A 23781-nucleotide genomic window follows, 5' to 3' on the forward strand; every position below is an offset into this window, starting at 1 on the left:
AGGTGGAGGTCAACGTCAAGGAAAGTGGCATGGGATTTTGAGTAGGACCAGGTGAATCTGATGGAACCAAAGGAGTTGAGGTTGGAGAGGAAATTCTGGAGTTCTTCTTCACTGTGGGTCCAGATTATGAAGATGTCATCAATAAATCTGTACCAAACTTTGGGTTGGCAGGCTTGGGTAACCAAGAAGGCTTCCTCTAAGCGACCCATGAATAGGTTGGCGTACGAGGGAGCCATCCTGATGCCCATGGCTGTTCCCTTTAATTGTTGGTATGTCTGGCCTTCAAAAGTGAAGAAGTTGTGGGTCAGGATGAAGCTGGCTAAGGTAATGAGGAAAGAGGTTTTAGGTAGGGTGGCAGGTGATCGGCGTGAAAGGAAGTGCTCCATCGCAGCGAGGCCCTGGACGTGCGGAATATTTGTGTATAGGGAAGTGGCATCAATAGTTACAAGGATGGTTTCCGGGGGGTAACAGACTGGGTAGGGATTCCAGGCGTTAGAGAAAGTGGTTGGTGTCTTTGATGAAGGATGGGAGACTGCATGTAATGGGTTGAAGGTGTTGATCTACGTAGGCAGAGATACGTTCTGTGGGGGCTTGGTAGCCAGCTACAATGGGTCTGCTGGGATGATTGGGTTTGTAAATTTTAGGAAGAAGGTAGAAGGTAGGGGTGCGGGGTGTTGGTGGGGTCAGGAGACTGATGGAGTCAGGTGAAAGGTTTTGTAGGGGGCCTAAGGTTCTGAGGATTCCTTGAAGCTCGTCCTGGACATCAGGAATGGGGTTACCTTGGCAAACTTTGTATATAGTGTTGTCTGAAAGCTGACGCAGTCCCTCAGAAATGTTAACTACTGAATTAGCGTGTTCTGGTTCCAGATTGTGTTGATTGGAATTTTGAGGTTTTGGGGGGAGTGGAGCTGGAAGTGGGAGATTGAGTAGATGGGAGAGACTGGGTCTGTGTGCAATGAGAGGAGGTTGAGGTTTGCTGGAAAGGTTGCGAAGGGTGAGTGAGTTGCCTTCCCGGAGGCATGGGAAACCAGGAGATTGGCCAACCCAAGTTCACCACAGGATCAACATAGCTCAGCTATAACCAACACCTTTTCGCCTTTTTTCACACCAGATCTCCAGTTGCTTTCTAGTCCACCTTATCTCTCGCCATATATTTTTATTTTCATTTTCATTTCAGCCTCATGTTACTCTTTCCACCTTCTAATACCATGTCACCCTCACAACATCCCCACAACGACCCCATTAAGTTTTATTTACATTCCCTCCGCAAACATGCCTTCGCCCTAGCCAGATTACACTCCCATATTTTGTTTTCTCAGGCTTGCCTGACATTTGGCATTACCCCCAAAGTCCTCACACTTAAAGTTCCCATCTCTGGCTGTAATCCTTCTTTCCATCAGTCCCTATACCAGTTCCAAACTGAACAATCCTTGCCCTCACCCACCTAATCCTTCACCTACACATCAACTCAGCCAATGAACACACCCGTCAACTCCTATCCTTATTAAAAGTCCTTAATCTTTCCTCTCCCACGTCCACACCAGCTGTTCAGAGCATCCTCCTACAGGCCAATCGCAAATTAGAACAGCATGCCACCCTCCACCTCAAAAAACTATTCAATCTCCTGGTTTCCCACCTCCGGAAAGGCAACTCACTCACCCTTCGCAATCTTTCCAGCAAACCTCAACCTCCTCTCATTGCACACAGACCCAGTCTCTCCCATCTACTCAATCTCCCACTTCCAGCTCCACTCCCCCCAAAACCTCAAAATTCCAATCAACACAATCTGGAACCACAACACCCTAATTCAGTAGATAACCTTTCCTCCAAACCTCTCTCCCAATCCGAAATCTGTCCTATCCAAAGGCCTCACCTTCAGCCCCACTCCCAGATTCAACCAAACTGCCCTCGTCAAAGATTTACTGTCCTACACTCGTACTCTTTGCTGAAAATATCACTTTGCCACAAAGAAAAATGATCCTAATGCTACTCCTAATGGTCCAACTCCCCAAGACACTATCCAAATTGAACCCTGCCTGGAACAGTTCCATCCTCCGTCACAGCGGGACCCACCTCCTCTTCCTCAAAATCACCCTCTCCAAACTTTCCAGGAATTTCTGACTTCCAGCTTTGCGTCTCAATCCTTCTTAAAAAACCTTAAGCCTACTCCCAACATCACCACTGCTGAAGCCCAGGTTATCCGTGATCTGAAGGCTGACCGATCCATCGTCATTCTTCCGGCGGACAAGGGTTCCACAACCGTGGTACTTGATCGTCGGGAGTATGTGGCTGAGGGACTGCGTCAGCTTTCAGACAACACTATATACAAAGTTTGCCAAGGTAACCCCATTCCTGATGTCCAGGCGGAGCTTCAAGGAATCCTCAGAACCTTAGGCCCCCTACAAAACCTTTCACCTGACTCCATCAATCTCCTGACCCCACCAACACCCCGCACCCCTACCTTCTACCTTCTTCCTAAAATTCACAAACCCAATCATCCCGGCCGTCCCATTGTAGCTGGCTACCAAGCCCCCACAGAACGTATCTCTGCCTACGTAGATCAACACCTTCAACCCATTACATGCAGTCTCCCATCCTTCATCAAAGACACCAACCACTTTCTCTAACGCCTGGAATCCCTACCCAGTCTGTTACCCCCCGGAAACCATCCTTGTAACTATTGATGCCACTTCCCTATACACAAATATTCCGCACGTCCAGGGCCTCGCTGCGATGGAGCACTTCCTTTCACGCCGATCACCTGCCACCCTACCTAAAACCTCTTTCCTCATTACCTTAGCCAGCTTCATCCTGACCCACAACTTCTTCACTTTTGAAGGCCAGACATACCAACAATTAAAGGGAACAGCCATGGGCATCAGGATGGCTCCCTCGTACGCCAACCTATTCATGGGTCGCTTAGAGGAAGCCTTCTTGGTTACCCAAGCCTGCCAACCCAAAGTTTGGTACAGATTTATTGATGACATCTTCATGATCTGGACCCACAGTGAAGAAGAACTCCAGAATTTCCTCTCCAAACTCAACTCCTTTGGTTCCATCAGATTCACCTGGTCCTACTCAAAATCCCATGCCACTTTCCTTGACGTTGACCTCCACCTGTCCAATGGCCAGCTTCACACGTCCGTCCACATCAAACCCACCAACAAGCAACAGTACCTCCATTATGACAGCTGCCACCCATTCCACATCAAACGGTCCCTTCCCTACAGCCTAGGTCTTCGTGGCAAACGAATCTGCTCCAGTCCGGAATTCCTGAACCATTACACCAACAACCTGAAAAACTGCTTTCGCATCCTGCAACTACCCTCCCGACCTGGTACAGAAGCAAATAACCAGAGCCACTTCCTCATCTCCTCAAACCCAGAACGTCCCACAGAAGAACCCGAAAAGTGCCCCTCTTGTGACAGGATACTTTCCGGGACTGGATCAGACTCTGAATGTGGCTCTCCAGCAGGGATACGACTTCCTCAAATCCTGCCCTGAAATGAGACCAATCCTTCATGAAATCCTCCCCACTCCACCAAGAGTGTCTTTCCGCCGTCCACCTAACCTTCGTAACCGCTTAGTTCATCCCTATGAAATCCCCAAACCACCTTCCCTACCCTCTGGCTCCTACCCTTGTAACCGCCCCTGGTGTAAAACCTGTCCCATGCACCCTCCCACCACCACCACCTACTCCAGTCCTGTAACTCGGAAGGTGTACACGATCAAAGGCATAGCCACGTGTGAAAGCACCCACGTGATTTACCAACTGACCTGCCTACACTGTGACGCATTCTATGTGGGAATGACCAGCAACAAACTGTCCATTCGCATGAATGGACACAGGCAGACAGTGTTTGTTTGTAATGAGGATCACCCTGTGGCTAAACATGCCTTGGTGCACGGCCAGCACATCTTGGCACAGTGTTACACCGTCCGGGTTATCTGGATACTTCCCACTAACACCGACCTGTCAGAACTCCGGAGATGGGAACTTGCCCTTCATTATATCCTCTCTTCTCGTTACCTGCCAGGCCTCAATCTCCGCTAATTTCAATTTGTCGCCGCTCATACCTCACCTGTCTTTCAACTTCATCTTTGCCTCTGTACTTCCGCCTCAACTGACATCTCTGCCCAAACACTTTGCCTTTACAAATGTCTGCTTGTGTCTGTGTATGTGCGGATGGATATGTGTGTGTGTGCGCGAGTGTATACCCATTCTTTCCCCCTAAGGTAAGTCTTTCCGCTCCCGGGATTGGAATGACTCCTTACCCTCTCCCTTAAAGCCCACATCCTTTCGTCTTTCCCTCTCCTTCCCTCTTTCCTGATGAGGCAACAGTTTGTTGCAAAAGCTTGAATTTCATGTGTATGTTTGTGTGTCTATCGACCTGCCAGCGCTTTCGTTTGGTAAGTCACATCATCTTTGTTTTATATATATATATATATATATATATATATATGAGAGAGAGCGCAACAGTGGTCCTATTACACTTGCCTGGGGCACTCTTGACAAAGCCCTTGTCTCTGATGAACACTTGGCTCACAAAAACTTACAGACATAGAATTATCTGGATGGTGTCAGATTTCCTAAAAGGCTATGCAATGAAGAAACGAGCTATGTGTAAGAGCAATAAAGAAACCAGCAATGAACAATAAAAATTGGTAATAAACAATTGCAACAAAGAACTTAGCAATAAACAACCACAGCAAAAAATTTAGATGTGGAAGGTGAAATATTAACTTTATTTGTAAAACACGTTCAACTGAAAAGTGGAAGTTCTCCTTTTCAGAGAATGTCACTCAATAGGTGTCCTCTTTAGTGGCCTATATCTCCGACCGAGTTTTTATTAATGGTTTTTTTTTTTTTTTTTTATACAAACAAATAAAATTTGGGTTTCTTACATTCTATGAAATTGTAACATATGTTAAATTGAGTAATATCTGAGACTATCAAGGTAACACCCCTGTCTGAATTGATATGGATTATGACTATGCTTTTACATTTCTTGAACTGCACAACTTTGGATATGTCTACATTAAGAGCTTCCTGTGTCTGCACTGGGCTGATGTGTTCTTGAGTTCTAGCTAACTATTAGTGCAGTTTTTCCTGTATGCACCTTCCTTAAAGATAACCTAAAACTGAAAAGATCAACAAAAGATTTCTTTAACTGTTAATCATTTACATTATGCCCAAAAATATTTTATGACTTCTCTCATACTGATGAATGTGTAATTCTAGAGTCACAAAGGCAATACATGATTATGCATTACAGTATTGTATAGTGATAAGGATTGCTCCATACTGAAACAATGATGGAAACTAAGTATCTGACAAAAATTATGATTTAGAAAAGACTAGAAAATAAAACTACATACACTCCTGGAAATTGAAATAAGAACACCGTGAATTCATTGTCCCAGGAAGGGGAAACTTTATTGACACATTCCTGGGGTCAGATACATCACATGATCACACTGACAGAACCACAGGCACATAGACACAGGCAACAGAGCATGCACAATGTCGGCACTAGTACAGTGTATATCCACCTTTCGCAGCAATGCAGGCTGCTATTCTCCCATGGAGACGATCGTAGAGATGCTGGATGTAGTCCTGTGGAACGGCTTGCCATGCCATTTCCACCTGGCGCCTCAGTTGGACCAGCGTTCGTGCTGGACGTGCAGACCGCGTGAGACGACGCTTCATCCAGTCCCAAACATGCTCAATGGGGGACAGATCCAGAGATCTTGCTGGCCAGGGTAGTTGACTTACACCTTCTAGAGCACGTTGGGTGGCACGGGATACATGCGGACGTGCATTGTCCTGTTGGATCAGCAAGTTCCCTTGCCGGTCTAGGAATGGTAGAACGATGGGTTCGATGACGGTTTGGATGTACCGTGCACTATTCAGTGTCCCCTCGACGATCACCAGTGGTGTACGGCCAGTGTAGGAGATCGCTCCCCACACCATAATGCCGGGTGTTGGCCCTGTGTGCCTCGGTCGTATGCAGTCCTGATTGTGGCGCTCACCTGCACGGCGCCAGACACGCATACGACCATCATTGGCACCACGGCAGAAGCGACTCTCATCGCTGAAGACGACACGTCTCCATTCGTCCCTCCATTCACGCCTGTCGCGACACCACTGGAGGCGGGCTGCACGATGTTGGGGCGTGAGCAGAAGACGGCCTAACGGTGTGCGGGACCGTAGCCCAGCTTCATGGAGACGGTTGCGAATGGTCCTCGCTGATATCCCAGGAGCAACAGTGTCCCTAATTTGCTGGGAAGTGGCGGTGCGGTCCCCTACGGTCTTGGCGTGCATCCGTGTGTCGCTGCGGTCCGGTCCCAGGTCGACGGGCACGTGCACCTTCCGCCGACCACTGGTGACAACATCGATGTACTGTGGAGACCTCACGCCCCACGTGTTGAGCAATTCGGCGGTACGTCCACCCGGCCTCCCGCATGCCCACTATATGCCCTCGCTCAAAGTCCGTCAACTGCACATACGGTTCACGTCCACGCTGTCGCGGCATGCTACCAGTGTTAAAGACTGCGATGGAGCTCCGTATGCCACGGCAAACTGACTGACACTGACGGCGGCAGTGCACAAATGCTGCGCAGCTAGCGCCATTCGACGGCCAACACCGCGGTTCCTAGTGTGTCCGCTGTGCCGTGCGTGTGATCATTGCTTGTACAGCCCTCTCGCAGTGTCCGGAGCAAGTATGGTGGGTCTGACACACCGGTGTCAATGTGTTCTTTTTTCCATTTCCAGGAGTGTATTTTCCTGAATTTTGCTTGCCTTAACTTCTAGCTGTTTGTAATTCAACATTTGAATCATTTATCAGGGTGTAATATTTATTGTTGTTTTCAGAATTCAGTCCATATATCTTTTGCTGAAAATATAATTGTACAGGGCTCTGTTATAACTAAGTAGTTCATTTTCAGTGTTCTATAGTTTCCAAAGTGTTACTTGTACAAATATGATTGAGGATGTACGTAAAGTCCGGGAACATTTATTGCACAAGAACCAAACATTGTCAGATATCATACATATGTCATTTTGAAGAGAAACCCTGAAAGTGTTTTTTTTTTTTTTTTTTTTCATGTATATCACCACAGCTAGTTTGGTAATTTGCCAATAGTCAGTGCTAGTCGCAAACATGGCAAGTTCGAGTGTGGAGTGAGCTTTCTGTGTGTTGTAGTTCAACAAAAATGAGTGCGCTACAGCTGTTCAATGGATATTTAGAACCAAGTACGGTAAGAAGCCACCAACAAGGAAGGCCATTTACCACTGGCACAACAAATTCGTTACAATGGGTTGCTTGCTCCTGGCAGAGAAAAGCGAACGTCCCAGTGTGAGGGAAGTGGATGCAGCGCGTGTACAAGAGACATTCATAAGCAGTCGAAAGAAATCGGTGCGGCTCGCATCCCGTGAACTTGAAATGGCTCCAATGACAGTGTGGGAAGTCCTGCAACAGAAGCAGTCTATGAAACCATTCAAATTGGAGCTAGTGCAGAAGCTCAATGATGATGACAAAGACAATCATTTTGAGTTTTGTTCACAGTTGCAACAATTGAATGAGGATGGGGATGGCATCGCTCATCACTTAATTTTTAGTGACGAAGCCACTTTTCACACTAATGGGAAAGTGAACAGGCATAATTGTCGAATCTGGGGTACAAAGCATCCACACGAATGCATTGAATTTGAGCGTGATTCCCCAAAGGTAAATGTTTTTTGTGCCTTGTCACGTCGAAAACTGTGCGGACCATTCTTCTATGACAAGAGCACTGTCACCGGATATTCCTACTTGGACATGTTTCAGTAATGGCTGATGTCTCAAATGCAAACGGACTCTCCATTCATCTTTCAGCAGGATGGAGCTCCACCTCTTTTTCATCGGGAAGTTTGTGGGTACCTGAACACAGAGCTGCCGCATCGGTGGATCGGTGTTGCTACGGAAGGGGACAGCTGTTTCATGAAATGGCCTTCCCGTTTCACTCCGTGTGACTTTTTTCTGCGGGGACACATTAAAGATTTGCTGTACGTACCACCTCGACCACATGATGTACCAGAGCTCCGGGAGAGAATACGGGAAGAGACTGCTACAGTTGATGATGCTATGCTGGGCCGGGTATGGCAAGAATTCAATTACTGTATTGACATCTGCCGGGTCACTCATGAATCACATATCGAATGTTTGTAAAAAATACTTTCAGTGTTCGCTTTAAAATGCAATATGTATGACATCTGTACAATGTTTAGTCCTTGTGCAATAAATAATTGAAAGTGTTCTCGGACTTTATGTACACCCTGTAGAACTGTAAACTCAGAGTTTGCATTTGCTCTCCAGTTGGTGTTAACAAGTGCAGTGCTTGACAAAATGGTGACAGAGCAAGGAAAGAGAAATTTCTGCTCCAAGCTGACACGGAGACCAAGATACCTTCCATTTATCTGGAAAAGTTGATCTCCACAATGTGAGAATGTGGGGCATTGAAAAATACACGTGAAATTGTGCCGCACAAATGAGATTTGTCAAAGATTAATGTTTTCTGTGCAGTGTCACAGATGAAACTGTATGGGCCGTTTGTCTTTTGTGAGAAGACTCTGACAGATGCCCCTTACCTTGATATGTTGCAGTTGTGGTTGTTCCACAACTAACAGCTGATTCCAAGAATTTCATCTTCCACCAAGACGGTGGACACAGTCGTTGGACTGTTGATGTTTGCTGCTCCCCAAACAGTGAACTTCTGCATCATTGGATTGGGTGTAATGGTGAAGAAGATGTGGCTCTGTTCCCTTGCCCTCCCCCAGGTCACCTGACCTAACGCCTCATGACTTTTTCCTTTTGGGGTATCTTAAGCACTTTTTGTTTACATATCCCCACTGCCAAGAATGCATCAGTGCTGCTGTGATGACCATTCATGGGATATTGCTACATAAGATATGGAACGAACTTGACTGCCATTTGGATGTGTGTCGTGTGATCAGAAGGACACTCGTAGATCATTTGCAGAATGAAAATGCAAACTTGGCAAGTTTACAGTTCTATTTATGTATCAATCATATTTGTACATGTAATACTTCAGAAAATGTATAACTTTGAAAATAAACGAATCATTTATAGTTGCCCTGCATTATTATTGTATGATTAGCAAAACTGTGACTTCTATTCTCCACTTTATTTCTGATCAACTGACTGTCATTAACATACTTAACAGGCACGGCTGGCAGTACAGCCCAATAAACGGGTCTCTCGAACACCCATTATCATCATTCCTGCGTCTCCGACTTCATTGATCACCATGTATAATGCCAAGGACATCCTCCAAGATCTGAAGTAGGTAGAAGTATTATATATTAGATTTTCTTTTGTTTTTCTTTTACATAATGAAAGAATAAGTTTTCTCAATCTATAAATAAAGTGCCATCTATCAGTCCTGCATACATATTTTTGGACTCCACAACTTTAACTGTAAATTTTAGTGTAATGATGATGAGAGAAGGCTAGAAGTACTGTGCAGTTGGGGAAGATACAAATTCAAGGCAATGCACAAAATTTCAAATGAAATGGATAGCTTTTAGTAGACTCACTGATTAGACTGGCGGATCTCAAAACATTTTCTAGGGACATTCATAAAGTTTTAATAACTACTCCATAAAACAAAACAAAATAAAATAAAGTTATGTAATTATTTTTTGTTTGTTTGCAGGTACACATCTCCAGTCCTACACACTGCAATCCCTGTGCTGCTTTACAGTAGCCAAAGCAAAATAGTGCAACCGTCTTTATCAACGGTCTGCATAATTTTGTTCAGGCTCCACAAAGTATGGCACAGTTCTGTGGGACAGGGATTCTAGTGGGTAGCAGAACTGCAGACGTGTACATGATATCCCAGTCACAGTATATTTTGTTGTGGTGATTGTCTGTGAAAACTTTTATTTACATAAGTTGTAACAGTGGAGATTTTTTAACACTTTCAATGTTTCGTTTGTGTAATACCTATATCTTTGATAGTGCTTACCTAATTTTGTGTATGAAATGTAGTGGTAACTTCGAAAAAGAAGAATGGGAATGGAAAAGTCATAAATCTATCTCTCCGTCCACAATTTTCATACAGTTCATTTTCTCTATCTGGTGGATGCTCAGTGTTCTACATCTTACATACTTGATGAATTACATATCTACAACTACATATACATACATATACCACAATCAGCCTTACTGTGCGTCACGGAGGGTACCCTGTACCACTACTAGTCATTTCCTTTCCTGTTCCTCTTCGCAGATAGAGTAAGGAAGAAATGGTGTTTTATATACATCTGTATGAACCCTAACTTCTTTTGTCTTACATTCTTGGTTCTTCAAAAATGTATGTTGGCAGTTGTAGACTTGTTATGCAGTCAGCTTCAAATGCTGGTTCTCTAAATTTTCTCAATAGTGTTCCTCAAAAAGAATGTCGCCTTCCCTTCAAGGATTCCCATTTGAGTTCCTGAAGCATCTCTGTAATATCTGGTTGTTGCTCGAACCTACCAGTAACAAACCTAGCAGCAAGCCTCTTAATTGCTTCGATGTCTTCTATTAATCCGACCTGGTACAGATCCCAAAGACACGAACAGCACTCAAGAATAGGTTGCACTAGCATCCTGTATGCAGTCTCCTTTATAGATGAACCACACTTTCCTAAAATTCTCCCATTAGATCAGACTTGATGATTCACAACCTCACCTGCTAATTCCATTGCACATCACTTTTCAGCATTACCCTCAGATATTTAAATTATGAGGCTGTGTCAAACAGGGCACTGCTAATGCTGTATCTGAACGTTACAGATTTGTTTTTCCTGCTAATCTGCATTAACTTAAGTTTTCTACATTTTGAGCTGGCAGCCATTCATCATACCAACTAGAGATTGTTATGTTGCAGCTAGAAATATTGTCTAATTCATTTTGTATCCTCCTGCAGTCATTCAACTTGACACCTCACCATACACCACAGCATCATCAGCAAACAACTGCACATTGCTGCCCACACTGTCCGCCAGACCATTTTTGTATACAGAAAACAATAACTGTCATATCACACTCCCCTGGGCCACTCCCAATGATACCCTTATCTCTGATGAACAGTCGCCACTGAGAACAGCATTCTAGGCTCTATCACTTAAGACGTCTTTGAGCCACTCACACATCTGGGACTCTTATTTCATATGCTCGTACCTTTGTGAACGGTTTGCAGTGGGGCACTGTGTCAAATGCTTTTCACAAATGTACAGATATGGAATATAGATGTTGCCTTTCATCCATGATTTACAGGAGATCACATGAGGAAAGAGGAAGCTGAGTTTAACAGATGCGGTGCTTTCTAACACTGTGCTGATTCGTGGACACAAACTTTTCGGTCCGTAGGAAATCTTTGATATTCAAGCCGAGAATACATTTAAGAATTTTGCAGCAGATCAATGTTAAGGATATTGGTTTGTAATTTGGTGAGTGTTCTTTTACCCTTCTTATATAGAGGAGTCACCTGTTCTTTTTTCCAGTTGCTTGGGATTTTGTGCTGGGCAAGAGATTCACAATAAGTTCAAGCTGAGTAAAGGGGGCCAATGCCATAGAGTAGACTGCATAAAACCGAATTGGGATTCCATCCAGACCTCGTGTCATATTTGCTATCAACTCTTTCCGTTGTTTCTCTGTGGCAGAGAAGCTTATTATTTGGTTGGTGCATAAGTTCATAGTGTTTTTGTTTTTTGTAGTTCACTGTTACTATTTGAGTTTACATATTGTCATTTTGTCATTTGGAGATAGTCAGTGGAGCTATGGGGGTGATCTCCCAGTTAAAAATAAACTTTCTCCCGGGTGGGAAACCAGGGTGTATACGGGGACAAGGAAAAAAAATTCCCGGATTTCTCCCGGATACCCCGTTTAAAAAATATTTTTCCCGGGCGAAAATACACTTTTTATGTGCTAAGTGACAGTAGGTTTTCCGTAGATTTTCCCTCGGAACTGTAAAACTTATGAATCCTTTGAATGGTTAACGTTTTATACAATCGCATGGAACTTCCCAGAAAAAAAAGAAAAGACGGGGAAAAGAAGGTTTTGGAGAGACCTTTAATTAAAAAAAAAAAAGGGAGAGAAATTTTGGAAAGACCTTTGATTTGCAGCAACATATACGCTGCATATTTTCGTATTACAAAAGTATAAATTCGAATTGCACCAAACACAGCACGTTAGTTTCCGGAGCGTTGAAACCGAGGTTGCGATGTCCTTTTGTAAGCGAGTCATATCTCAAGCCGCGAGATCTCATCAGCCGATGACAGCGGCTATTCAGAGCATAGGACACGTGTTTTAGTCAGCCAATAGCAAGATCACTGGTCATATAGCACGAACACGCAAGAGGAAAAGTTAACGGTTTACATTAATGTATGCCGTACCGTATATCTACTAGAAAAGCTAAGCTTTCACATATAATGTTGATATTTTTTTGCGTGTGTTATACTTTGACACATCACACAAATGTGCCAGTAAATTTAAAATTATGACATAAATTCTCGGCTCGAAATTCTTGTAAGTGGCTGGTCCTCAAACTGTTCAGTTTCGTACGCTCTGTGATTTAGATATCCATCCCACTTTCTCACACGTAACATAATTCATGTTGCGTAAAAAGAAATTTACTTTGAAAGTAACGCTTTTCTAACCACCGTTCGCAATACTATTCGGAGACTGTTAGAAATAGGTCAGATTTACCAGTTGCCAGAGAGCACCAGAAAACAGGCATAATTGTGCGTGTGCAATTGCAGTGGTGTAGGAAGCCCGTATGTTCGTGTGTATAAAGCACTAAGAGAGCTTACATTACACCATAAAAGAAACATAGCATCAGAGGATACTCCAAGAGCATCGGAATTTCGTAAACCATACTAAAATGCATAGTTCGGCTTGATGTGCAAATTGGCTTTTTCCAGATTCACAATGAAATAGGTCCCATCTGATATTAAGCTTTTCAGTGTGGTTTTAGGGATGTAAATTTTCTTGGAGTACCAGTACTCTACAATCTCATTTTTGATTCTTTATTATGGCATAATGCCATATATGGCAGAAGATGATAACGTGCACTTGAAATTCAGCGAACAGTTGGAAGTAGCCAATACTGTAAAATGATCGCCTCTGCGGAAAGATTAATAAAGCCAAATTTCTTTAGCAAACTTGCAAAAATAACTTCACTGTTCTGCAAGGCGATTAATGCTTGACTGCTACTAACTTGGAAATAAAATAAAATCAGAAAACTGAAATTAATAATATATTTTTGCGCTCCGTAATTATGTGAATGTATTTTGATTCACTTGATAGCTCCCAGCCACAGAAATCCGTTTTGTTTTCATTTGACATGCGAGCAATACACGAAGAGAAACAATGAATTCACTTTTTATAAACACGGGTCATGTGGAGGTTAACCCCCTCCCCACTACAACTCAGACAACTCTGTGCAAGCGTGAATCTGACAGCTAGCGCGCACGAGAAAAAAATTTCTCGTTTGCATCTGGCTGCCTGCTGCTACTACCGATACAGCTAACAGCCGAACTTCAAGTAGCGGGAGAAGGTACTGCTTATACGCGATTCAAATGCGCAGCCCCCAGGGGCTCAGCATTCATTTGCTGAGTACGGGCTTGGCGACCCCGGGGTCCTAAGCTGGGGACTGGTCAGCGCCGCCAGTCTCCTGTCACCGTAACCCCCGGAAATGCTTCAGCGACCACCGTATGGCACGGCGGTGGAATGTGGTGTGCTGCGGGGAATGGTAATCTTGGCTTGATCGCCTGGATTGCGAGGAAGGCCAACCTCTATAAAAACCCCTCAATCTTACGGTGTGCTCCGCGCCTATAAGATGCATGGCTGTTGGGGTGGAACAGTCGCAAGCGGGCAACCTCTGGGGCACCTGCCGCACCCCAGATGTATAAGGCTTACTCAGGCACGCGGGGCTCTGTCTGAGCGGACCTTTAGTTCCCTAGCTGCTTGTGGGACCATAATGGACCCTTCGACCTCTACATTTCCCCCTACCAGTGGATTGGGTGGGCCACTGGTAGGAAAACACACCCCATCGAAAAAGCGACTTCGTGCTATGAGTCCTCCAGCGCCTGGTGTTGCTAGAGATTTATCAGACTGTCGTAACAGAGCACATGCTGATAATCAGAATGTTTTTGATTATTAAATGGAAGGAGGGTAGCTTTGAGAGGATTTCTCCCTTTTACATCCACAAGGGTCTTGAGGGAATTGCAGGCACACTGAAATCTGTGAAGCGACTGCGCAATGGGACTCTGTTAGTTGAGACTTCTAGTTCCCGTCAAGTCGCTTCTCTTTGGAAAGCAATCTGTCTCGGAGAGTACGCTATCGAGACCGAGCTCCACTCCACCTTGAATTATAGTAAGGGTGTTGTGACATGTAGGGACTTGGTGGATATCCCCACAGACGAGTTAAAATCTGAGTGGGCTGACAAAGGTATTGTTGACGTGCAGCATATTATGAAACGAGTCGATGGGGACCTCGTCAAATCCGACTCGTTTATTCTCACGTTCAGTTGCCCGAGACTCCCAGAGCATGTTAAAGCGGGGTTCTTACGTTTGCCAGTACGGCTATATTTCCCTAACCCAATGCGCTGTTTTAAATGTCAGCACTTTTGGGCATACTACGTTGGGGTGCAATGGGATAGCCACTCGTGGTAAATGTGGTCAGCCTGCCCATGAAGGAGCCGATTATTCATCGCCTGTGAAGTGCATGAATTGCTCTGGGAGTCACTCTGTCTGGAGCCGGGTCTGCCCCATCTATCTCGAAGAACGGAAGATACAGGAGATTAAAACATCTAAGTGCATCCCCTATGGTGAGGCCAAGAAGCTCTTTAAGGCCATGCAACCTCCTGTGTTTTCAACATCTTTCGCTTCTGCTCTGAAAAAACCGGTACAAATGGCCACTGTTGCTACGCAAACAGAGGTTGCTAGTGTTAGCACTAATACCTGCGTTTGCCAGTGCACTTGTGCTGCTGCGGTTGTTTTGCAACCTGCAGCTCTCCCCGCAACATCAGACAAGGCCGTGGTTGCTGACATTGGGGTACTTCCTGCCTCGCCCCATATGGCGCCTTCTGCCTGGGTGAGTACAGCTCCAGCTGTTGACAAGGCTCTGCATTCAAAGCCCCCCAAGACAAAGACGCCGAAGGTGAAGGTTTTGCCACCTCAGGAGACTAGTCAGGGTCAGTCCGATGACGAGGCCATCGTACTGTCTGACATCTCCCGTGGGTCGTCATCGGAGCTGATGGACATTGATGTCAACCGGGGACGATCTTCTCGCCCCAGGAATAAATCTCCGGCCAGTACTGGCTCTCCTCCAAAGCACAGAGGCAGGGTGAAAGTTCAGCCACCCTGATCACTGGCTCCCATATTACAGTGGAACGTGAATGGGTTCAGGATGCATGTGGCCGAATTACAATTCCTTGTACGAGAGTGCCCTTTGTGCTTATGTCTCCAAGAGACACATTTTCGGGCCACTGATGCTCCTTCTTTACGGGGCTATACCGTATATCGAAAAGATGCTCTGACGGGGGAAAGGGCAAAGGGTGGTGTTGCGGTTTTTGTCCGTGACATGCGCCCCTCATCCGAGCTCCCTCTCGTTACAGACTTACAAGCAGTTGCAGTTGACCTTCTTGTGGGTCGGAGGCTCACAGTCTGTTCGATTTACTTACCACCTCAGGATGCGATAGACTCTGCGGCTCTCACAGACATTATTAGCCAACTCCCCCACCCATTTCTTCTTCTGGGGGACTTCAATGCTCATAATGTCTAATGGGGCTCTCCGACTACTTGCCCCAGGTGTCGCATTCTGGAAAGCCTCATGATGTCTGAAGAACTGTGCATCCTCAACTCTGGTGCTCCCACTCTTTTCTGTACTGCTTCTGGGTCGTCATCGGCTATTGACCTTTCCTTTTGCTCTCCGGCACTCACGGATTCTGCTCTGTGGGAGGTTGCTGCTGACCTCCATTCTAGTGACCACTTCCCCCTTTGGATTCGCCTCCTGGATGAGGCTGTGGCATTCCCAGTGCCGTCCCGGTGGCACCTCTGCAGAGCTGACTGGACACTTTTCAGCCAACTGGCTGTTTTGGAACACCGTGCCAGCGTCCACGAATGGGTAGACCATGTTACAGCCGTGATCTCCCATGCTGCTGAATTGTCAATCCCACGGTCATCAGGTCATCGCAAGAGGCGTCCTGTCCCTTGGTGGACCACTGAGTGCCGCTCAGCCATCCGAGCCTGCTGTGCAGCTCTGCACCGCTTCAAGTGCCGTCCATCAGCTGACAATCTTGCGGCCTTTCGGATGGCAAGGGCCAAAGTGCGGCGAGTGATTAAAGAGAGCAAACGACTGTCATGGCAATCGTTCTTGAACTCCATCTCCCGCTCCACTAGTTCCACAAAAGTATGGGAAGCCATCAGGAGGATTTCCGGGAAACTCAGCCAACTACCTGTCACGGCATTGCTGCATCAAGGATGTCTCCTCACGGCGCCGAGAGACATTGCCCAGACACTGGCCATGCATTTTGCGGAATCTACCGCCACTATTAACTGTGATCCAGATTTCTGCTGCTACCACACTGCCATCGAGAGGGGCCACTTGGACTTCCGGTCTCCAAATTCTGAACCCTACAACTGCCCCTTCACAATGTGGGAACTGGATTCGGCGCTGTCTGTGGCTCATGATACTGCGCCTGGTCATGATTAAATTCGGTACAGCATGCTGCAGCACTTGTTGCTGCCATCCAAGGAAGTTCTCCTGAATTGTTTTAATATGATATGGTTATCCGGCACGTACCCTGACTCGTGGAGGGAGGCGATTTTGATTCCCCTCCTCAAACCGGGGAAGGACCGAACGCACCCCAGTAGTTATCGAAGTATTGCTTTGACGAGCTGTGTCGGGAAGACGTTGGAAAGCATGGTCAACCGTCGCCTGGTTTGGCTGCTCGAGACCAGGCAGCTCCTTAGCCCCCTCAGTGTGGCTTTCGGAGATGTCGTTCCACTATAGACAACTTGACCCTGCTTGAGGTGGCCACCCAGCAGGCCGTCCTACGTACCCAGCATTGTCTAGGTGTATTCTTTGACATTAATAAGGCGTATGACACTACTTGGCGCCGCCTTATCCTCAATCAACTCCATGAGTGGGGCTTTCGTGGCTGTCTCCCCATCTTCATTCGGTCCTTTCTTTCCCACCGCCTCTTTCGATATCGGGTTGGTAATGTGGTATCTGATTTGTACGTGCAGGAGAATAGTGTTCCTCAGGGAAGCGTTTTAAGTGTCACCCTCTTTGCCGTCGCCATTAACAGTATCACGTCCACTATACGGAGTCCTGCCCAGTGCTCCTTGTTTGTGGATGATTTTGCTGTTTTCTGTTCTTCCTCCAGTCTTGTCACTGCTAGTCGGCAGTTGCAGCAAAGTGCTTAGAGGGATGGACTGCGAAGACGGGTTTTACCTTTTCTGCAGACAAATGTATGTGTGTTCATTTTAATCATTCTCGACGTCTTTTTACCTCCCCTGAATTGCGTCTGAGGGACACCGTTCTTCCTTTTAGAGACACTGTGAGGTTCCTGGGCCTCACTTTTGATTCCAAGTTGTCGTGGTTGCCTCACCTTAAGGACCTAAAGGTGCGGGCTCTGAAGGCACTGAATATTTTGAAGTGTCTGAGCCATCGATCCTGGGGAGCAGATCGGGCGCGTCTGCTGCAGTTTTATAGGGCTTTCGTGCGATCGCGTCTTGACTATGGTTGCACCGTGTATGGGTCAGCGAGGCCTTCGTATCTGAAGATTCTTGACGCAGTACACCATGAGGGTATCAGGCTGGCCACTGGTGCCTTCCGTACCAGTCCCATACCCAGCCTGTGTGCTGAGGCAGGAGAGCCGCTGCTCGCCATCCAGCGGAAACTCCTCATGGTGCGACGGGTGTGTCAATTCCTTGCCTGTCCTACCTCCCCTGCGTACCCTACCGTTGCCCGACCACCTATGGAACGTCGCTTTTCCAGTTGTCCCAGGGCAACGAGACCATTTGGGATTTGTGCCAAGCATTTGCTTGAGTCCCTTTGTGTGGAGCATGTGGCCCCCCAACGACAAGGTTTTACCCGCCTGCCTCCCTGGTTGCTCCAGAGGCCCAGCGTCCTTTTAGACTTGTCGGAGTACCGGAGGAGCTGCACTCCTGCGTTTGTTTTTACCTCCTTATTTTCCGATATTTTACACCAGCATCCCGACCATGTACCAGTATTTACAGATGACTCTAAACAGGGGGACTCTGTTGGTTGTGCTGTTGTTTTCCCTGATCGCGTCGTCAAGTTACGGCTTCCTGCGGCGTTTACCATCTTTGATGCCGAATTGTTTGCGATCTTGCGGGCATTGGAGCAGATGAGATGTGTTCCCAGTCTTAAGTTCCTCATCTGTTCTGACTCCCTGAGTGCCCTTCAGACCATGCAACACTTGTACCCAGCGGATACAGTCGTCCAGAACATCCATGATGCCCTACTCCATCTGCAACGGCGGGGGAAGGAGGTTTCTTTCTGCTGGGTGCCGGGGCACGCGGGTATTAGGGGAAACGAACTGGCGGATGTGGCTGCCAAAGATGCATGTTCCCTCCCTCACGTTGTTGAATGTGCCGTCCCCCTCCATGCTGTTACCTCCCTCCTGTGTTTTCATGTTATGTGTCAATGGGAAGAGGAGTGGCTGGCAGTCGGTGACAATAAGCTGCGTCTGGTCAAGGCCACCACGCGGCCATGGCGTACGTCCTACCAGTCATGGAGGCGGGATGAGGTTCTCCTCACTCGCCTCCGCATCGGGCACAGTCCCTTAACACATGGTTTTTTACTCCGGCGGGAGGACCCCCCCAATCTGCAGTGCTTGTGGCGTCCAGATTACTGTCCGCCACATTTTACTGGACTGTCTTTCATTCTCTGACCAGAGGGTGGTGGTTTCTTTGCCACCGAATTTGCCCTCTATTTTGCAAGACGACGCAACGACTGTGGTTAAGGTCTTACGGTTTTGTATCCTGTCCAATTCGTTGCCTCGGATTTTAGGGAGAGGGTTTTAATGTGCCTCTGGGTGACTGGCTCACCCAGGTTTTAGGTAAGAGGTCCACCAGTCACGAATACCTCCTTGTTTCCCTTCGGTTTCTGTCCTCCTTTCCTTGTGTTTCCTTTCCTTTTTTAGTGCGTTTCTTCTCCTCTTGTTTTGCCTCTGTATGTGAGGATTTGGAACTGCGTCAGGTCTGTGTCTTTTAGCCGTTCTGTTCGCTGTCCGTCTTAGTCCCTTCACTGCATGTGTTCCTGTTTGGGCGCTGATGACCACGCTGTTTAGCGCCCGTAAACCTCACACACACACACACACCTCAAATGCGCATGCGTAACAGACCGCTGGAAATTGGTCAAATGAACCTAATGTGAACAGTTGTGACATCATGCTCATAGCAAGCAGTTTATTGTTAAGAAGAATTACAGTCTTCGCCCTACGTCCTTTGACATATTTTTGCTATTTGCAGATGCTTGTGCGTGCACGGTTGTTTGTTGTTGTAAATTGCACATTTCCTTTGCCACTAAAGTTTTATTTTTTTCCCTCTCGTTTATATTTTATTGCTGCAGTATCATTCTCCAGTAGCAGGATACAATAACATTCTTTGCTAGAGAATCAATTCTGCAGTCAAAATTACAAAAATTTAACTGAAAGCTAAAACAATGAAAAATTCCCAGAATTCCGAAAAATTTCCGGGTTTTTCCCGGTTTTCTCCCGGATGAAAGAATTCCCGGGTTTTTCCCGGATTTCCCGGTTGTCCCAGGTCGTATACACCCTGGAAACACTTTCTCCCGGGTGAAAATACACTTTTTCTGTGTTAAGTGACTGTATACATTCCCTCGAAACTGTAAAATTTATCAATCATTTGAATGGTTATGGTTTTATACAGCGACTTAGAATTTCCTGGTACTTTAGAAAACGAAACTCAGGGGAGAAAACCACGTTTTGTTTACACACTGCATATTTTTGTATTGCGAAAGTATAAATTCAAATTGCACTAAAAACTGCATGTTGCTTTCCGAAGCATTGAAATCGAGATTGCGATGTGCTTTTGTAAGCCAGTCATAGCTCGTGTCATGTGATCTTGCCAGCTGATGACAGCGGATATTCATAGCATAGGACACGCAATGTAGTCAGCCAATAGGAACATCACTGTTAAGTAGCGCAAACAGACAAACAGGAAAAGTTAATGGTTTAAATTAATATACATAGTGTTGTTACAGGAAAATCAAACTTTTCACATATAATATTTGTCACAAAAATTAATAAGCTACAACAGAAACTAAGCTTTTTTGCACGTTTTACACTTCAAGACACATCACACAAATGTGCCAGTAAAATGTTTAATACTAACAGAAATCTCTGATCTTCTGGGCTCGAAATTCTTCTAAATGGCTTGTCATCAAAGAGTTGATTTTGAAATGAGAGTCAAACGCTCTGTGATTTAAGAAATTCATCGTATATTCTCGCACATAGTTCATCTTGCGCAAAAGGAAATATACTTTGAAAAATAACGCTTTCCACACCACAATTCGCAATATTTTCCCAAGATCTGTTACAAATAGATTTGTTCCAGCAGTTGCCAGAGAGTGCCACATAAGAGGCATCCCTGCGCTTGTGCAGCTATGAAGACGTAGGAAGCACGTATGTTTGTATGTGTAAAACATTAAAAGATCTTACATTATGTCATAAAAGAAACAAGACATCAGAGGATACTCCAAGAGACTCAGAATTTCTTGAACCATACTAAAATGAATAATTCGCGTTGAAGTACACATCCGTATGTCCAGATGCCCAACGAAGTAGGCTTCAATCTAATATTAAGCTTTTCAGTGTGGTTTTCGGGATGTAAATTTTCGTGGAGTACCAATACTGTATTGTCTCATGTTTGGTTCTTTATTATGGCATAATGCCATACATGCTAATAGATGAAAATGTGCATTTGAAATGCAGTGAACAGTTGAAACTAGCCAATAGTGTGGAATTAAACACTTCGTTTGGAACAAACTGGCTGCATCAGCAGAAAATATAAATAAAAGGCGAATTTCTTTAGAAAAGCAACAAATATAACTTCATTGTTCTGCAACACGATTAATGCTTGACTGTCAGAAAGGTGGAAATAAAATAAAATCTGGAACTAACAACATATTGTAGCCTTCCATAATTACGTGAATGTATTTTAATTCATTTGATAGCTCCCAGCCACAGATATCACTTTTATTATTATTATTATCATTCTTTTTTTTTTTTTTTTTAATTTTTTCATTTGACGTGAGAGCAGTAAATAAAGAGGAAACAGCAAAATACTAAATGTAAACACAGATCACATGGAGTGCCCCCCCCCCCCCCCCCTCAATAACTCAGACTGCTCTGGGCATAACCCCCAGATCTACGATATTTTGAACCGGGCCAATACTAGATGATGGTGGTGCCCCCCCTCCCCCCCCCTCTCGAGTATTTGAGATAGGGCGTAAAAAACTAAACAAAAAAAGACTTTTCAAAAATAAGTTCATTTTGTAGCACACTTCTTTCTGAAGAGTCTGAGGAAACATAAGAAGTGTTATTTGGTCTGAAGTGTGCCAAAGTGCAGTGCCATGCCTCTTCACACAGCATTCTTCTACCGCACATCGCTGTACTTTGAACTGTGGAATTCAAATGTGTATATTTTGTAATGGATGCAATCAAACTATATTCAAGACAGCAGAAATTAAAAATGTCCTCTGGTGCCTCTCCTGCACCCAGTCAGCCGGTTTATCAAGCCCCTCTTAAAAAAAAAAAACCTCGCAATTAATACTGGATGGGATTATTTGTAACTGGAAGAACAAGAACTCTTCAGAAAATTTGGAGTCTTTATTGCCTCTTAGCTAATAACTTTCTGTTCTGTGTGGCATAAAATGAAACACAGGATGCATAAAACCAGGTAAGACAAGGGATCTACATCTACATCCATACTCCGCAAGCCACCTGACGGTGAGTGGCGGAGGGTACCTTGAGTACCTCTTATCGGTTCTCCCCTCTGTTCCAGTCTCGTATTGTTCGTGGAAAGGAGTATTGTCGCTATGCCTCTGTGTGACCTCTAATCTCTCTGATTTTATCCTCATGGTCTCTTCGCGAGATATACGTACGAGGGAGAAATATACTGCTTGACTCCTCGGTGAAGGTATGTTCTCGAAACTTCAACAAAAGCCCGTACCGAGCTACTGAGTGTCTCTCCTGCAGAGTCTTACACTGGAGTTTATCTATCATCTCCGTAACGCTTTCGCAATTACTAAATGATCCTGTAACAAAGCGCGCTGCTCTCCATTGGATCTTCTCTATCTCTTCTATCAACCCTGTCTGTTATGGATCCCACACTGCTGAGCAGTATTCAACCAGTGGGCAAACAAGCATACTGTAACCTACTTCCTTCATTTTCGGATTGCATTTCCTTAGAAAAGCGAGGTTCCCCCCCCCCCCCCCCCCCCCCTCCTCTTTCTTTCTCTCTCTCTCTCTCTCTCTCTCTCTCTCTCTCTCTCTCTCTATATATATATATATATATATATATATATATATATATATATATATATATATATATATATATATATATATATATAATTAAAATCAAGTTTACAGCACAAAGAAGTCATCAGAAGAAAACAGAAATATGACACCAAGAAGATTAAAGAATCTAAAGTAAAAGAAGAATGGGAGAAGGAAAAGGCAAACACATGGGAAGAATTTCATTCTAAAATCACGCGAATAGCTAAGGAAACTATTCCCTTGAAAAAGATATTCAAACACCCTTGGTGGGATTCAGACTGTGAAAATGCATTGGAAAGGAGAAAAAAGGCATTTCAAGAATATAACAGTAAAAAATCACAAGAAAGTCTACATTTATTTAACGAGGTTAGAAAACAGGTTTCAAAATCTATTAGGCAAGCAAAAAGGAAGTACACAAAGGCACAACTGGATGCCATAGAAGAAAATTTCCAAAACTATAATACAAGAGACTTCTACAGAACTTTCGCAGATAAAATACGAGGATATATCCCTCAAAATTTATGTTTCAGAAAACCAGATGGTAAATTAGCCCTAACAAACCAGGAAAACTGTCAAGTATTGGCTCAATATTTTTCTAACCTACTAAATTGCCCAGAACCTAGTTTAAGGTTTCCCAAAGAAATCAGTGCCAACGCTCAACCGGATTCATTACCACCAACACAGGAAGAAATCAAATGTCACATTAAAAACTTAAAAAATAATAGAACATCTGGCGAAGATGGCATTGTTGCAGAGCTATTAAAAAACCTAGGACCAAAGACGTTGCAAGAGCTCACAAAAATAATAACAAAAATATGGGAAACAGAAAAATTACCAGAGGATTGGAAATGTGCCCTTATTCACCCGTTACATAAAAAAGGAGACAGAACAAATGTCAATAACTACAGGGGAATCTCACTTTTACAAGTCACCTACAAAATTCTCTCAACATGCCTGCTGAAAAGAACACAAGAGCAGCTGGAACGCCAAATTGGTGATTATGAAGCAGGCTTCCGCCCCGGTCGCTCATGCATAGAACAAATATTTAATTTAAAGACAATATTAAAACACAAAGCAATTAGAAATGCCCCCATAATTTGTACATTTGTAGATTTTAAGAAAGCCTATGACTCAATTGACCGGCAATCTTTGTTTAACATTTTAGAGGAACTTGGACTTGACT

General features: G+C 44.8%; 1 protein-coding gene across 1 annotated transcript in view; it reads left to right on the forward strand.

Annotated features, from left to right (window-relative positions):
* Positions 1 to 23781, forward strand: part of LOC124789776 (parafibromin) — an 82771-nt gene that overhangs the window by 38033 nt on the left and 20957 nt on the right. Inside the window, exon 7 of the mRNA XM_047257242.1 lies at positions 9226 to 9344. Coding sequence (XP_047113198.1) covers positions 9226 to 9344 — 119 coding nt within the window. The remainder of the gene's footprint in view (positions 1 to 9225; positions 9345 to 23781) is intronic.

Source organism: Schistocerca piceifrons, chromosome 3 (assembly GCF_021461385.2).
Source record: "Schistocerca piceifrons isolate TAMUIC-IGC-003096 chromosome 3, iqSchPice1.1, whole genome shotgun sequence".
Lineage (NCBI taxonomy): Eukaryota > Metazoa > Arthropoda > Insecta > Orthoptera > Acrididae > Schistocerca > Schistocerca piceifrons.